The sequence below is a fragment of the Drosophila navojoa genome, chromosome 2 (genome assembly GCF_054131105.1).
Source record: "Drosophila navojoa isolate 15081-1374.11 chromosome 2, UAZ_NAV_1.0, whole genome shotgun sequence".
Lineage (NCBI taxonomy): Eukaryota > Metazoa > Arthropoda > Insecta > Diptera > Drosophilidae > Drosophila > Drosophila navojoa.
This window is the reverse complement of record NC_142890.1, coordinates 13338068-13355321: the sequence shown is the minus strand read 5'-3', so window position 1 is coordinate 13355321 and position 17254 is coordinate 13338068. Positions and strand designations below refer to the sequence as shown.

At 41.2% G+C, this 17254-nt stretch overlaps 2 protein-coding genes across 4 annotated transcripts in view; one reads left to right on the top strand and one right to left on the bottom strand.

Annotated features, from left to right (window-relative positions):
- Positions 1-17254, bottom strand: part of Cow (Proteoglycan Cow) — a 46308-nt gene that overhangs the window by 8470 nt on the left and 20584 nt on the right. For both annotated transcript variants that reach the window (XM_018113192.3, XM_018113193.3), the window contains exons 2-4: positions 3349-3415; positions 3135-3237; positions 2631-3002 (exon numbers count right to left, since the gene is read on the bottom strand). In XM_018113192.3, coding sequence (XP_017968681.1) covers positions 2631-3002; positions 3135-3237; positions 3349-3415 — 542 coding nt within the window. The remainder of the gene's footprint in view (positions 1-2630; positions 3003-3134; positions 3238-3348; positions 3416-17254) is intronic.
- LOC108659997 (aminoacylase-1) lies at positions 14649-16435 on the top strand. Of its 2 annotated transcripts, XM_018113196.3 has the most exons (5): positions 14649-14777; positions 14918-15026; positions 15116-15607; positions 15660-16077; positions 16134-16435. In XM_018113196.3, the coding sequence occupies exons 2-5, from the start codon at positions 14936-14938 to the stop codon at positions 16336-16338; spliced, it is 1206 nt and encodes a 401-aa protein (XP_017968685.1). In that variant the 5' UTR covers positions 14649-14777; positions 14918-14935; the 3' UTR covers positions 16339-16435. The 2 variants fall into 2 exon arrangements, with proteins under 2 accessions (XP_017968685.1, XP_089113888.1); XM_089257762.1 differs by lacking the exon at positions 14649-14777 and having other exon boundaries at positions 14828-15026.

Sequence of the window (17254 nt, the reverse complement as noted above, 5' to 3'; positions counted from 1 at the left end):
TGGTTTACAGTCTATATCAAGTGCCCCGCAAATCTGTGCCCCTATCAACCGCAGCAAGTGGGCCATAGGCGAGGCAAATCTTTTGTTTGAGCCGTGCCGGATTGAAGAACTGAGGCAACGGCAGCTAGCACGGAATAGCAGATAAATTGAGCGCGCGAACTATTGATTTTGTTAGCTCAATGTTTCCTGGGCACAGCCACACAAACGTTAACATCAGAGACCCCCCCCTAAACAGCCACCACAGTCATAGTCACATTCTCATTCTAGTTCTCTCTCTCTCTCTCTCGACTTGGGTTCTCCAAGTGGCATACAAAGTCTACGCCATTGACATAGATACACGTCTGTTGTGCACAAAAGCGAAATTCTCGTGAAAGCAAATTGAAAAGAAAATGCGAAAAATATGTCAAAAGCCATTTTTTAATATCGGAAGGCGTGGCAAGACTCTCAATGTGCCGATAGATAGATTGATTACGCGGCCATTAACAGGCACAATAGAGGCCAAGTGGCACAAGGCAAAACGTAAACAAGAATCAAAATACACGAGATGATTAGGAAAATTAAATATTTGACTTAATTGCATAGTTTTGATTTATATTCTATATTATAATGAGATCAAATTTATATGTTGATATTTTATTATTTACGACTTGAAATATATGATGATGCTCCAATTTTCAATTTGCTTAATTAAAATTGAAATGCAGCAAAGAATATGTTGCGGATATTTAATATTGAATAACGTGAGTCGTTAACGAACTCTCTGCTCGTTTATCCTGAGTCCTTGACATTTACAATGTGTAGTATAAATTTTGTGTACTCTCGCTTGACTAATGGAAAATTCTTTTAAATTCTTTTACATACGAGCAAAATAATAATTTAGTTCTCTGTGGCATTGAAGCACTAGAATAAAGTTAATACTATTTATTTTCCAAGTGCCTTAAACATAATGGGATCCTGACCCATATCGTCTACATTTACAGGGTTGTCCATATTCGACGAACCCATCTGGCAACTCTATATCTTTTGAGACGGCCATTTGAGAGTTATAATATTTAAAAATTGATGTCAATAGATCTACTTGAAGCAACAAAAGAATTATTATCATCAATATCTACCCCATTTCTTTTAATTAAAAACAACAAAAAATATGGGTCAGTCGAACATGGGCTGCCTTTCAGGGTTGCCAGATGGGTCTGTCAAATATGGACAGCCCTATATTATCTAATTTCACATTAATAATTGGCTCGCCTGCTAAATCTTTACAAATTAAATCTTACACAAAATGAATTTTTAGTGCTTTCAGTTGTTGGGCTGCTGTGCCAACGCTTAAGGACACTTTAACTAATTCGAAGAAAAATGTAAGGATTTTACGAGTAACAGAGCCCGAGATGCCGCAATGTATTCATGAAAATTAATTTTCCACTCAACAAACTGCTATCAGCAGATAAAGAAAACTTTCCGCTATGCCCGGCTAAACAGGCACCTGCCGGTGCCGCAGCTCCCCAAGGAGCCGGGGCAGCCAGGGGAAGCTTGAAATTAAATTTAAAGCAAAAAGCAAACGGATAAACAAGCCGAAGCCAAGAATAAACAAACGCAAACTTGGGGCCATGATTTTTGCCAGCAAACAGGCCTAAGACGGCTAAGAAAAACAATTTTGCCACGGCCCCGACCACGACTCGGGATGCGCTGGCTGATAATCTTAACACGGGTTCCTCAAAAGCTTTTGGCGTGCGGCAGCTGTGTAAATATGTTTTCCTAATAGTGACAACTGCTATCGATTATGTATAGAGTGCAGCTGCTCTATGGGCTGCATATCAATTGGATGAGGAGTGTCGAGCAGCAAACATTCTGTTTCCGACACACGACAGGCATTCCAGCGGATATTGATGTTTAGAAAATGGTGTACAACTTTCCGGCCCAGCTGGGCACGTCAACACGTCGGAAATAGGCCAGCTCGCAGTGATAGTTATGGTCAACAATCGCTAGCAATTGAGCCTTGGCCCAGCAGCGTTGACTTTGACTTCATTCCTGGCTGTCGTCGCACCTGAGGCCCGCTCCCCGCTCACTTTCGCTCACACTCCGGCGGAAATTCTTTGCATTTGCGCTCGCGTGCGAATTCACAATTTGGGTTAGGGTCAGGTCAGAGCGATAATGTTGTACAAGTCAAAGGAAACGACTAGGGCGACTGTGACAAAGGGTAAAAGGCCGTAAAGCTGTCGTTTCAGGCGATTCCACTGAAAGGCCCACAGCAGCAGACATAAACAAATATCAGCAGCGCTGACGCGGCACAATGCGAACGGATAAGTACGGCCAGGCCAGGGGCCGACTGGAGTGAAATGCGTGCTAAAAATTGTACTTTACTGTCGAATTTGTATACACCATAAAACAATTTGTTATTAGCGTGCCGGTCATGCAAATCACAAATTCGTGGAGCTCAGCCTTGGCAGGCCGCCTTAGATATGAGGTAGCCGCGCCCTCTCCCCCCCGCCACACCAATGATGCTCAACCCTTTCTTGGTTTTTTTCCTACGGCCAGCACCCGCAAAGTGAATGCGAATTTGTTAAATGAATTGTAAGAATTCCATTGATATGGAATGCCCCAGGGAAAAGGATTGAGCCTCGACTACTCACTCCAACTCCTCGTCGTCGTCCTGCTGGACGGCTGCTGGTTTCGGGAGCAGCTGCTGCTTATCGCTGGCGGCAATGTTGTTCTCGTAGAAGACGTCGTCCTCCTTGGACTCATCATCGTCGCCTAGGCTCAGGCTTTTATCTTCGTCGTCGTTGTTGTCCTCATTGCCCTGGTTGTTTGCTACGATGTTGTTGTTCTTATTGCCGTTGTTGTTGTTGTTGTTGCTGTTGCTGTTGCTGTTGTTGTCGCCGTCGCTACTGTTGTCCTCATCATCGTTGTTGATGTCCTCAACATCCTGGCTATCGTTATCCTGCTGATTGACACGCCGCTTGGCCTCATCCTCCAAATATTTGGCCTTAGTGATTATCTCATCGCTGGAAGAACAAGCAGAGGGTTAAGCAGGTTCGGCTCTTGCACCACAGGCGCAAATAATCAAGTTTTAATTTAATTAGTTTATTAAGTTTGGCGAACAACACAAATTAGAAAACACGCCCACGGCTGCTCACCGATTCTTGTGCAGCTCCTTCTTCGACACGCAGACAGCACTGAACTCGTCCTCCAGCAGGCAAATTTCGCGTTTCTTACAGTTGAGCGGCCGGCAAAGGTCACCTGAGCGAGACATTTCATTTGAATTAAAAACAAAAAGAAGAGAAAAGAAACGAAAACAAAACAAAATGAAATTATTGCCCTAAGTTTGCTGTCTCCTTTATGGCTACTCACTTGATGGATCATGTATCCAGCGCTTGCGATCTCCCAGGTTTTTGTTGTTCTGCGAGTTTTTGTTTATCTAAGGACAGGAGTGAGAACGAAATGGAATGTTTGATTAATTCACATTGTGAGGGAAATATGTTATGCCTTAATTTCTTTATTTAAATGCAAAAAATGCAAAGCTTTCATTCATGTCAGTTACCAGACGCATATCACAACACACACACACACACACACACACACACACACACACACACACTAGAGATATATGCACGTCTGACGGCATACTATATGTAAAGCGAAAGCGTGTCGTATACGTAATATACAAATGAGAGCAGCAGCAGCTGCCATCGTAGCTGCCAGGCGCTTCTCGTTGCTACACACTGGCAAAATGCTTTTGACGGGCTTATTGTTTTAAAGATTTTAGCAAATTGAAAAATTCAATAATGAAATGAAACAAGCTAGCAGAGGAATATAGAAAAAAGCATTTGCATTTTGAGTGGTTAAAAAAAAAAAGAATTAGAAACGAATAAAAGCTTCCAGTTTGTAATTGTATTTATTTTTTTCTGTTGCGTCAAGTCAATTAGGCAATTGATTTGGATTAGATTTTCCCATAAGCTTGATTATAATTCATATTTTCCAATGTTTGGCTGTCAGCTTAATCGGATCAGAAAAAATATTGCCATGGACTGAAAGGTTAGGGAAAATCAATATAAATTTAGTTTAGTAAATTCATGAATAATATGAATTTTTTATTTATTTATTTTTATGCATTTTTCCACTTGAACAGCATCATACAGAGCTTAGGCTATGAATTCATTATACATAATATACAGTATAATGTATCAAAAACATAATATATGTAATTTCTAATATTATAATAAACGTCTTTTGCATATCAACTGAATATAATTTTGCGCTCTAATTGCAGAGAGATCTATGCAAATTTAATTCAATTTTATTGTTTGTGCAGAAGCAGGCAAGACTTCGCCTTCGACTCCGCCTTCGACTCCGCCTTCGACTGCGACTTCGACTCCAACAACTCCGACTCCACATCTCCATTGCATATTCGTGGCAATATCTTATTAGGGGCAATGGCGCGTATGAGCAATACTCAATTTGACTCTGAAATATGGTCGAGCAAACAGCAGCAGCTGTAACAATATTACCCTCCGACTGGCACTTGCTTTAAGCCCATAAAACAACCAAAGCGCTCCCTGTCGCTGTTGCGACTCCCATGCGACGGCAGCGCCGTGACTTGACAGCTCTGCAAAGCGCGGCACCCGAAAGCCTGCACTGGAGGATCGACGATGCGACAGCGGACAGCGCAAAAAACGTGAGGGAGCTGGAGTAGTGCCATGGCCGCTTTAAGCGGACAGTTGCTAAATTGGCAAGTTAACTAGGTAGCTGCCAGCCGGCGTCAAGCAGGTCAAGCGTTGACCCCGTTCATGCTCAATACACACGGCCAATTCGACGGACACGCATTTGGCATCGGCGAGTGCAAAATGGCAATTGCGCTTTTTACAATTGCCACACATCTACAAGCACATGCACATACACATGCACATGCACACACACATGCACATGCACACTGTCGTCCATCGACGTCTACGCTGGCTGCTGTAATGCAATAAAGTCGTCCGGGGCGTGGACTCTGGCAATTTGCATGCGTTAAAATGCAATTTGTGCGCGTTTCCTGGCCGCGGTTTGCTGCGCCACACCCCTCTGAGAATCGCGCCTTTGTCCGTTCGCGGTAGTCGGGTGATATTTAAAGCGCACTCCGCCCGCTGTGCCGGCCAGCATTGTGCGGGGCCAGGAGTCCATTTAGCTCTGCGGGTGTCGACGTTGATTGGGTCGGTCAGCAATCTGCTGCACTGCGCCTTTGTTGGCTTTAATTGCGCTTCGTTTGCGGCGGGCAGCAGCCGATTGGCCTTATTGTGGCTGAAAGATGATGCCGAAGCGTAATCAACTCCGGCAGCTACTTAAATAGGCCGTAAGTCCCGCCATCAAGCCGAGAGTTGGCTCTTTAACTGGGTCACAGCTGCTGCAGGCGCTCGGCTGCTGCTCCTGCTCCTGCTCCTGCTGCAGCAGCGGGCAAGGGCCTTGCTTAGGGCCCAAAATGCGCTCTCGCGTTATGCAAGCACAGCAGGAAATGGTGTCGCAGTCGAATGCACTTTAGCTACGCGCTCTGCCGCCAGCATCCACGCCGCATCCACGCTGCAGCCGGAGCCGGCAGTTTAACCTCTTTGCCAGATTTTTGACTGTTTAAGTGGCTGGGCTTATTAAAGTCCATTTAATTACTGCGCTCGGCTGGCGCCTCGTCGCCTCTGACTCTGTGCAACTTGACCTTAATTCTGGCCGGCTCTGCTGCCGCTCCTCTCGGCAGATGCTGCCAGCGAATGCCCAGCACGTTTCTGTTAAATGCGAATGTAGCAAAAATAAAATAAAAGAGGGGGAAAAAAATGGCCAGAAAAACAAAAATTGTTGTACACGTCATTTTGTTGCAGCTGCAGCTGCAGCGCCACGCCCACAGCGATGCGCCCACCGGCAGCCACACTGTGGCAATCTGTCAAGCTTTAAATTGAATTTACGACTTTGTTTTCGTAGCGGGTTTATTTCTTATTCTTTTTACTTATTTTCTCTACGCTCTGCGCTGCTCCGCAAATTCTTTATTGTTTTCCTTATGCAGCCGCCAAGGATAACAAACGATTCCGGGCGGCTGCTGCTCCTCTTTGTGGGACTGCACTGTAGCCGCACTGCGACTGCCGCGCCATTTCGTCTGTCAGTTTGGGTTGCATTATGCAAATGCAATTTTTATTTAGTTATATGCAGTTGCTGCTGATTTCCTCGGCTTGTCCCATGCGACTCTACTCTTTTATTGAAAACTGCATTTGAGAGACCCAGATTTGCGGTAAGAAAGACTTCGTTATGTGTACTTTTGATCAGTAGAAGAAACTGAATCAGTACTATCTAATATTTGCTATGAGAAACAGTTTATAGTCTTACATGGAAAGATTTCTTGATCAGTAGAAGAAACTGAATCAGTATCAGTATCTAATATTTACAGTTTATATTCTTACATGGAAAGAGTTCTTGATCAAAAGTCTAAGCTGCACAATATATGTTACATTATACTAAAATTTCATGTATGCAGACAAAGTTTCCATTTAATATTTACTTATTTATTTTGGGGGTCTCATTTGAATATGAATATTTACAAGGTTTCTTTAATAGTAAAAAAATAGTAAAGTTACTTTTATTTAAACATGTTAATTGAAATATCTTTAATTTTTCCACTTTTTTTCAATAAGTTTCAACAATTCTAAGGTAATGAAAAGCCTAGAATAAAAAGTTTATAAAATAAATTATAGTATTGTAACTGAAATCCAAAACTTTTATAATTCTTTATTCATATAAATCTTATTAGAACTCAAATTTCTATTTCTATTCCAATTATATATGTATATTCACTGGAATTCATCCATATACCCTATCTCTACTTTTGCACGAAACTATGTAAATAGGAGTGCGAGCAGAGCAGAGCTGACTCCGTTCTACTTTTTGACAGTTCACTCCTGTGCCAAGCTTGTAAAACGCTTATCAGATATTCACAATTCTCTCTCTCTCTAATTGGAATCACATGGACAGTATAGAAAGCTCTTGTTTTGTGCACGAATTATTAGAGCAGGGTCAGTTGAGCTCTTTTATATCAATTCGGGATTATGTCGAATCAGTAACCTAAATGGAAAAGATGTTAAAATGCACATTGAACGGAAACTAATCCTCTTACAAACACTTAAAAGAACAAAAAATTCATTATGCAAACGCTCGTGTTTAATTAATGTTTCTATGCAACTGTGTGTGCGTGTGTGTGCGTGTGTGTGTGTGTGCAGCTTATATGAGAGCAATGTATTGTGCATTTAGGTGTCCCATATTACAAATGGTTTGTGTAATGCATTGCCAACCAACAGAATTTATAATTAATGGGCCGCATCACTGGAATGTGATATGCACATATTTTCGTGGATGCTTTAAGTGCTGCAATAAATATTGCAAAAACTGGAAACAAATTAACTGAAGATGCCTTAGGTAATCAGACATTGGCTCAATAACTTTTGGCAAATCATCATCAAAGAAGTTTAAATTTTAGCTACAAACTTTTTTCCCTCTTAATTTAAGCTTATATTTTATTTGCAATCTATTTTAGCTGCAGCCATAACATGATTTAGTTTGCTGTAGTTCCCATCCCTCAATCGAAAGTCACTCATGTCGAATTCTATGGAATTTAAGTGCATGTAGTTTATTATGCAACTGAGCTGGAGCTTCCTTCATTTGCAATCAGCTTAAATCTGTCAGCATTCCTCATTGCCATTGAGCTTCGCTGGGTTTATCGATTTCAAATTAAATTTCGCAAATAGTTTTGATTGGGCTCGCAATTAACTTGTGATGTGCTCTGACCTGACCCACCATGTCCTGCTCACTGCGATTTAGAAAACCTCTATGATACAGCTCATAGAGAATATGCGAAATAATAAATACGCTTTGGCGCTGAAATTGTTGTAAATTATGCTGCGGCCGCTGTTCGAATGCCAATGATGCGGCCCGGAGATGCAATATTTTCGCTTTGTTAGCTGCTCTGCTGCTGCTGCGGCAACCATAAACTAGGCACCGTTGAGCATGATGATGCGGAGCATATTAAAAGCCACAAATATTGAGGTCCGCGTCTATGTGCATAACATTTGAAAATATTGCGGCTGTGGCTAGCGTGAATCGCATGAGTTGTGGCAATTAGGGCAAAGTGTATCTGTTTCCAGTGGGAGGATTATCAATGCCGACCCACTCACTGGCTGACTGGCTAACTGATTGACTGACTGACTGACTGGCTGACTCACTGAACTGAAGTTTTGGTCCATAAATTATGCATTGCGCTTTAAAAATACATTAGGCAGTCATGGCTGGGCCTAAAATCATATACGTAGAATGGGATGCTGATGCACTCGGATTATTATCAATGTATGTGTGGGCCAGCGGCCATTTTGTGGCCTTTATAATGGCTCGGGTGGGCCGCATGAATTGCGCAATTTCGTGCACACAGCTGGTAAATCAATTTCAATTGCAGCCAAGGCAAGGCAGACTGCTCTAAGCGGGATGTCCTGGCTACCACATTTCCTGCCGGGATGCTCAGCAGGACGCTGGGCCAACGTGCAAATCCATCAATATAAGTAACATTTGAGTTTGCGTTGCGTCGAGAGAGCTAAACTTTTCACAGTACCAAAGCCAAGAGTGCCAAGAGAAGAGAGAGAATGCATTCGAGTTGGGGAATTTGAATTTGAATTCAAATTTGAATCTGGCGTCCAGGAAATTGCATTCTTCAGGCGCCGTCTGGCGTTGGAGTTATAATGCCAAATGTCGCCGGATGTCAAACAGGATGCCAAAGGGCTTGGGCTAGTTTGATAACAAACTAAGACCATGTCAGAAGCGAAAGCCCACCAGCGCAGCATATTTATCAGGGCAAAGCAAAAAGACGGGGGAGCAAAATCAGGACTGTGTCAATACATGTTCTCTGACACCGCGCGGCGTTGCGTGAATAAATGATGTAATAATCAGAATTTAATTGTTGATTCAATTAGTGCAATGTTCACAAGTCAAATGGGACAAGTTACATATAAATTTTACTGATTAAAAGGGAGAGGGAAAGCCAGAGACCGAGAGAGAAAGAGAGAGATAAACAATGAAAAATTACAGAAAGTGCAGCTTAAATATTTACTTTTGCAGCCATAAAAACATGACATGTCCTGCGGCAGAAATAAACATGCCACGTGGCAAGTGGCAGCGTGGCAAATAGGCCAGCTGTAACTCCTGTATACCCGTTGGGGGGGGCGTGCCGCCGGCACGTTATGTTTATGTATCGTAAATGCATTTTCCGACAGAGCACATCGAGCACACAGACGTGCAGTGTCAGAGCAGGTGGCAGCAGCAATCGCACTGCAGTCATAAAACATTTGCGAAGCAGCAACCGCAACAGAGCGACAGCAAATTGCAACAAATTGCAGCAGGGCAACAAAGGTGCACCGAAAGCGGCAGGCGCTAAAAAGAAATACAGCCCCAGCCCAAATGTGCTCACAAAATACGATAACTACATTGCATTCCATTCCATTTGCACATTCCCCGCACACACAACATTTTTGATATTTATAAACATGCTCAAACATGCAGAAACATGAAAAACGCCGATTCGGTCAGCGCCATCGCTGGGACATGTTGGCCGATCTGATTGCGTTGCTCTATGCCATGCACTGGCATCGGGGAATCGTGGCCCTGTGGCCAGCACAGATTAGGTCTAGTTTATGGCAGCTAAGCCATGCACATGCCGCACGCTCGTTGGCAAAGGATGCGGAGTGCCAGAGGGCGCCATGTGAAACAAAAAGATTTAATCAAGCTTAAATCTGTCATTTCTATCTCTCTATGTAGCTCTCTTTCTCCCTCTATTTTCCTATTTCTATTGTAGCCATATGCAGTTGCTGTTGTGGGCATAATTAAAATTGAACTGTAAATATTGCAAATATTCTCTGCATATGCGTCTATTATTATTTTACATTTATTAGTTAAATGAATTATAATAAGTTGAATTATAATTATGCATATAAAAACAAATATATTATTTTTCAAAATATTAAAAAAAATAAAATAAATCTATAAAATAAAATAAAATATAATAAAATAAAAACAAATACATAAATTTAATAAAAAATCTAAAAATAAAAGAAATATGCATATAAAAACAAATATATTAATTTTCAAAATATTACAAAATAGAATAAGTCTTTAAAATAAAATATAATAAAATAAAATATAATAAAATAAATACAAATATAAAAAATAAAAAAAAAAAATAAACTAAATATAAAAATATAAATATATCACCAAGAAAAATAAATAGATTTAATTAGTAAATGCAAAGTAAAGAGTAACCCAAGTCGACTAGTTTCGCCACGGCTGCCTGGCAAGCAGTTAAGCAAACATTGTCAGAGCCACGCCCATTTAATTTAATGGCATAGCTGTGAGCAAGCGAGCTGCTCGAAATTGAACAGACGCTTATTAAGCTTATTCCGGAATTCGATTCACAAAAGGCACACGGACGGAGCCACCCACCTATCGACACACCCAAATCCAAGGAGCTTGAATGCGTTGCATTAAAAGCTTCAGTAGGTTGCGCCTCAGCATGCAACGGACAATGGGCAATGAACAATGAGCAATGAGCAGTGGACACTGGATGAAGGAGATAAAGACCATGTGGCTTGCTACGGCGGTCTTGCCCCGTAAATAATTGCAAACTTGCCACGCCCATGCTCACGCAATGGCGTGCATCTATGGCGATTGAATAGTTCAATCAATTAGTTAATTGCAGAGCTGACCCAAAGTCTGTTCGAGCGAATCCTCCGGCAGCTCAAATCGTGGCACTTAGCAGCAATCGGCAATTAGTGGGGCGATACCGGCAATCCATTAAGCAACTGAGCGGTTGCCTTGGCAAACCAAAGACCTCTAAATGGCACCGCCGTTGACTTTCAGCTATTTGATATTGGTGGCATTGAGTGGGGCACGTTTTAGCAGCACATTTAAAACTAGTTGCTCGGCGGTAAAAGTAAAGCGCTGGACTAAGCCGGCAGAGTAAGAGAGAGAGAGAATGAGAGAGAGAGAGAGTGGGAAACCTTTGCAAGGAAGCAGACAAACAAAAAATTTGTCGCGCCAAACAGAGAACTCAAATGAAGCAGCAGAAAATATGAAGTTTTTCCTAGTTTCAAAACTCACTCTCTCCACACACACACACACAGGCACAAAGTCATTTATACACACGTATATGTATTTAAGGGTGTGTGCGAGAGCAAGCAAAAACTTTGCAAATTGCAGCTCATCGTTCTTTTGCCACGAGGCGGAACATAGAGAGAGAGAGAGAGGAGGGCCTCGTAATGGAAAATAAAAGCGAGGCAAAAATCATGCTTGTTTTTTTATTAGAAGCCATTCAAAGCCTGGCAGCCATGACAGTCAAGCAAAAATGGCGGCAACAACCGGAAGTCGGCTGTTGGCTGCTGGCTGCTGGCTGTTGGATGTCGCTTGTCGGTTGTCGGTCGACGGTTGTCAGTGGTGCTGCTCGGCCGCCCCTTGTCGCCGCTGTCGTTGGCTGATGAGAAATGACAGGCAATAACGCTGCCAGCTATACTCCATCTGCATTTATCATAACTTTAGTCCTTTATTTGCCTTGATGGCAACACTGCCACAGGTCGCATTTGTTGTGTTGATTCTGTTGCTGTGGGTTGGCTGTGGGCTGGCTGTGGGCTGGCTGTGGGTAGACCCACTGCGAGTGCTTCGTTAGGAACGTCGCGTCTTTTGCATAGCGTTGCTTTGGTTTCGCATTTAGAAATGCGCCCGACTCCTGCTCGTGTCACTCAAGAGTCTCTGCTTATGCCACCTGAGGATTATCGCTCAGCTTGTTGCTACACTTGAGCCGAAACGCTGGGCCAGATAATATCAACCACACACATTTCCAATGGGTTTAAATTTAAAAGTGTATTTAATTTTTACTAGACGATAACTGTTGCAACAGCGCACAAATTCAGCCCGAGACTCTGGGAATACTCTGGGAATACAAACCAAGTTATTTATTTCCGCTGCTCGATGTATTTCTGTATAAATTTAGACTGGAAATAGATTTTTTGCAGTGACAGTTGGCATCAAGCATTCACTTTATTTTTATAATATTTGATTTGATTCTCGCTTCGATATTGCATTTACATATTATATATATGTATATGTTTATATTGATTTGTATAAATAAATCATCGACTTTAATGGAATGCAAATGGGAATCACTATATGTATATCATTATATAGATAACCACGCAAAATGCACTCATAAATAGTCAAATCGAACCTAGTTGGGCAGCTTAATTGCATTTAGCTATTCGACATTGATTAGCAGACCGAATACATTTAATATCAAATAGCTACAAAATTAAACAAAAGTCACTTGAATTGGCTTAATGCGTTATTGAATATATATGTATGTGTGTGTATAAGCCCATTTAATTTAATTTTGCTGGCCAGCAAGGATGCGCTTTAATCAATCCGCATGGCAAATTAATTCGATTCGGCTTCATTAATAATTAACAATTGTTTACTTTCATACCAAAAAAAAAAACAAAAAAGCAAATAATGAAGATAATGTGACAAATGAAAACCAATTATAATGCTTTTCACTCCGCTCAAATGACATTTCAATGTGCATAATAATTGAATACTATTTGAATTAATTAGCAGCACTGCAGCGCACACAAGTGAACGTAATTAAGGGCTTTAATGCATACATTAAGTATTTATTAGAGGTTAGCTAAACTTATATGGCTTATGTAGCTGCAACTCCATTGATTTGGCTCTGTGATTTCAATTGAAGTAAATGCTACGAATTTATGATTAGGAATATCGAAAAGTTTGAACAAAAATAGGTATATATGAATAAATATTTTATACATATATAAATCAGTTCTATATTTATTCAACACTAATATTGAAACAAAAAAGGAAAACAAAAAAAATTTAAAAATAGTTTATTTTTAGAATTTATATGTGCTATCATTTCTATAAAAGAAATCTACAAGAAACAATTTAATTTTAAGCATATTTTGATGAAATTATGCCAGAAATAAATCAAGAATTTTGTTCAAATATATATGTAGTAATTTTAATCATTAATTTTAATTTTATTTGTATTTGTTTATCTATTTATACATTCATATATTTAACTTTATGCCAAGATCTGGCAATTGACTAAATAAATATGAATTTGCTTTTAAGTGATTAAATATGTTTGAGCCACTTAACAAACTGCTCTCTCTAATATATGTATAAGTATTTATTTCAACATCATTATAGCAATCAACATATAGATTTCAAATCTTATTTGTTATGCACATCCGAGATGCTTCAATTAAAATTTATCAGTAGCAATAAGTTGAGCACACGAAATGCAATATTCTAGGCAAAGCGAGCGAGTAAAAGGATACGTGAGCAGTCGTATTATGAAAAAGCCTTAGAGCGTGTCCTCGGGCTATTTGCTTTATGTGTGGAAGGTATTGTCACACAGCAGATAATGGAAAAAGCGAATGCCGAAGAGATTAAAATGCCTGCCACAGATGTTGAGCAATGCTTAGGCATAGTAAGTGCTTTCGATGGCAAGCATTAGGAGCTAAACGCTGATAAAGCGTATGGAAATGTGCGTAGAAAAAAAGAGAAATGGATTAGGAAGATAAACAGATATACATATACATATATATTATTAATATTCACGGCTAGAATTTGTGTCAATAACCGTTGAGCTGACTGGATAATTGTAACAGCATACAGCAAATATCAATGTAGAATTATCTAACGACAATTACATCAAATAAATGTATATATGTATGTATGTGTGTAGTCGACTTGTTGTTGATAACTGTTTGTGTTTGCATTTGATATGTAGACATGTGCTGCTGACATGGTTCCTGTTCTTGGTGGCACAGTGGCTGCCATTAAAATCCTTGCAACATTGTTAATGAACTTTTAATGACTTTTTGCGATGGCACACAAATACGTATATGTACACATGTACATCTGTATGTATGCCCAGGAGATACATATGTACATCATGAACAAACAAAACTAAACTGAAGTCTACCAGCTGTACAAATCTCGGCGTTTCAGTTTTGTTTCGTGCAACTTTTGTGTACAGCAATTTGCGCCCATTGAAATAAGCGTGAAATCTGACACACACACACACACGCACACCCACATTAATAAACAAACAAGGGTAAACACACGCACTCACACAAATGCACTTTCAGTTGGCAGCTGCCAAGCCTGTTTGGGAGTAACTGAGCACGCCAGCAACATCAACAGCTCTCCTATCAGCATCTGCATCAGCAACAGCAGCAGCAGCAATAACAACAACAACTTGTTTACATGCCACACGTTCGGACTAGGTGGGCGTATGTAGTCAAGTATGTGTGTGTGTGCGTATGCTTGTGTGGGTGTGTGTGTGTGTGTGCATCGCAAATTAGGAATTCAAGTGGAAAGTAGAATATAAATTTCGCACTAAGCCAAAGCTTTAGCTCCCTGCCAAATCGTGCAACTGACTCAGCATTGAATGACCTGAAAGGCCCGGCATGCCCTATGCATACCCTATATTAATGCAACTGTAAACAAATGCCAGCGATAAGACACGATCACACTAAAAACTAACTAATAATAGAGACTTCTTTATTCACTCATAGACCTCAATTCAAAGCTGATAAGCCGTGAAAACCTCAGCGCAAGATAATATCATAGAGCAATCGTCGGCTGAGCATATTTAAACGTGGGACGCACGCCAACGGCCACAGTCGCTGACGATCGCCGCCAGTGTTGAGAAGGTACTTAACGAAGCTCTTCACAGCTGATCGCTGGCCAGCTGTTTGCCTCTATCAATAAAATCGCACATTTTTAGCCCAGCATTCCATTCCATCCATAATCTATATGTAAAGACAAATCTATTAATGCACGCATATTGTAGCAACGGAATCTGATCACGATGAGCAAGACTGAGTGGGAGAGCAACGAGGAAATTAAAATTTTCCGCGAATATCTGCGCATTCCAACGGTGCATCCAAATGTTGATTACAGTAAGTTCTCATATCTAAGTACACGCTTGATAAGCAAGTCGTTTGAGCAATTCATCCCATAAAGATTAACTTTCGTCTGCGTTTTATAGCCGCCTGTGTGGAGTTCTTGAAGCGCCAGGCAGCCAGACTGGGCCTGCCCGTGGACGTCATCTATCCCGTGAACGAAGCCAACCCCGTGGTGGTAATGAAATGGCTGGGCAAGCAGCCGGAACTACCCTCAATAATTCTGAACTCGCACACGGATGTCGTGCCCGTCTTTCCTGATAAGTGGACCCACGGGCCATTCAGTGCCGATCTGGATGACGAAGGTCGCATCTTTGCCCGCGGCTCGCAAGACATGAAGTGCGTTGGAACTCAATATCTGGGCGCCGTTCGCGCCCTCAAGGCGAGTGGCTTCCAGCCGAAGCGCACTGTCTATCTCACCTATGTGCCCGACGAAGAGGTCGGAGGTCACTTGGGCATGCGCCAGCTGGTGAACAGCGACTACTTCAAGAAGCTGAATGTCGGATTCAGCTTTGACGAGGGCATTTCGAGTGAGGACGAAACATACGCCGTGTACTACGCCGAACGAACCTTGTGGCGTAAGTCATGTACCACTTCCCCAGAAGACACTTAATAATATAACCATTTCAGACCTTAAGTTCAAGATCAGCGGAACTGCTGGTCACGGCTCGCTGCTGCTGCCGAACACCGCTGGCCAGAAGCTCAACTACATTGTGAACAAGCTGATGGAATTCCGCGAGTCGCAGGTGAAGCGACTCAAGGATGAGCCCAACATTGACATTGGAGATGTCACCACCGTTAACCTAACCCAACTGGCCGGCGGTGTCCAAAGCAATGTGGTGCCGCCGTTGCTGGAAGCGGTCTTTGATATTCGAATCGCCGTCACTGTGGATATTGCTGAGTTTGAGAAACAAATTCGCGATTGGTGCGAGGAGGCCGGAGGCGGCATTGAGCTGGAATTCGAGATGAAATGTCCCTTTGTGCAGCCCACCAAGATAGACGAGTCGAATTTATATTGGGTGGCCTTCAAGAAAGCCTTAGACGAGCTGTAAGTGTGTCGCTCAATTCAATGGAACTGTGTAACATGTTTTTTCGCTTCCGCAGTGGCTTGAAGACTCGCTACCGCGTCTTTCCGGGCGCCACCGACAGCCGCTACATTCGTCATGTTGGCATTCCGGCTCTGGGCTTCTCGCCAATCAACAAGACTCCCCTGCTGCTGCATGACCACGATGAGTTCTTGCGTGCGGACACCTATCTGAACGGCATTGAGGTCTACAAGAAGCTCATACCAGCTGTGGCCAATGCCTAAATAAAAACCATATGCGGCATTCTAAGATTCCATTCCATTAATATGCCCAAATTAATAAATCAATAAAACTGCAGAGTCGAACCACAATTTAAAGAAATGAACGTCAGTAATTACTGTAAATATATATGCAATACGAAACGTGTGAATAATTACTGTAAATATATACATATACAGCATAAGCGCGAACTGGAACTGTGCAAATGACATTCATTTTGCATTATCCAGGAGCATTTGCATCCGTTTCTTGTTTCTTTAATGAACGATTCATCAAATTAATTAATGATCCATTGAGCTCTGTACGTGACTTAATGCAATATGATGTGCGCATGTATATTTTATGATTATATACGTTTTAACGTCTGTCTTGGCTTCCGTCTACCTGCCTCAGGCTGTTCCATTAAGAGATTTCAAAGATGAATTATAAAATAATTTTATGCATCGTTTTATTTAGTGTTATGTAGTTTGCTAGCTATCTAAATTGGACGCTATTATATATGTACTATGTACTCCTGTTGTTCTTCTTTGGAGATTACTTAAACATATGTCATTTACTAAAAACTCTAATATTAGATTAACATCTTTTTGTTTGTCTGTCAGATCCCAGAAGATAGAGCTAGAGATTTGAAATTTTTTTCGTAGGTCCTAGTATACCACGTGAATATCGAGTTTTTCTCGAAAAAACGAGAACTATTTCCAATATTTTTTCATCGATTAAAAACCTTATCAAAAGCTAGTTATTTTATTATATCTCCTGCACCTTTAGAGCTAGAGCTTCTAAATTTTAAATGTAGACTTATATGTATTCTATATAATTTCGATTTTTGTTGTAGTAATCATAGTAGTAGTATAGTAATCACAAAAGCATTGTATGCCGATTTGCCATTTTCAATGGGTTAAGGGCATAATAAAACTATTT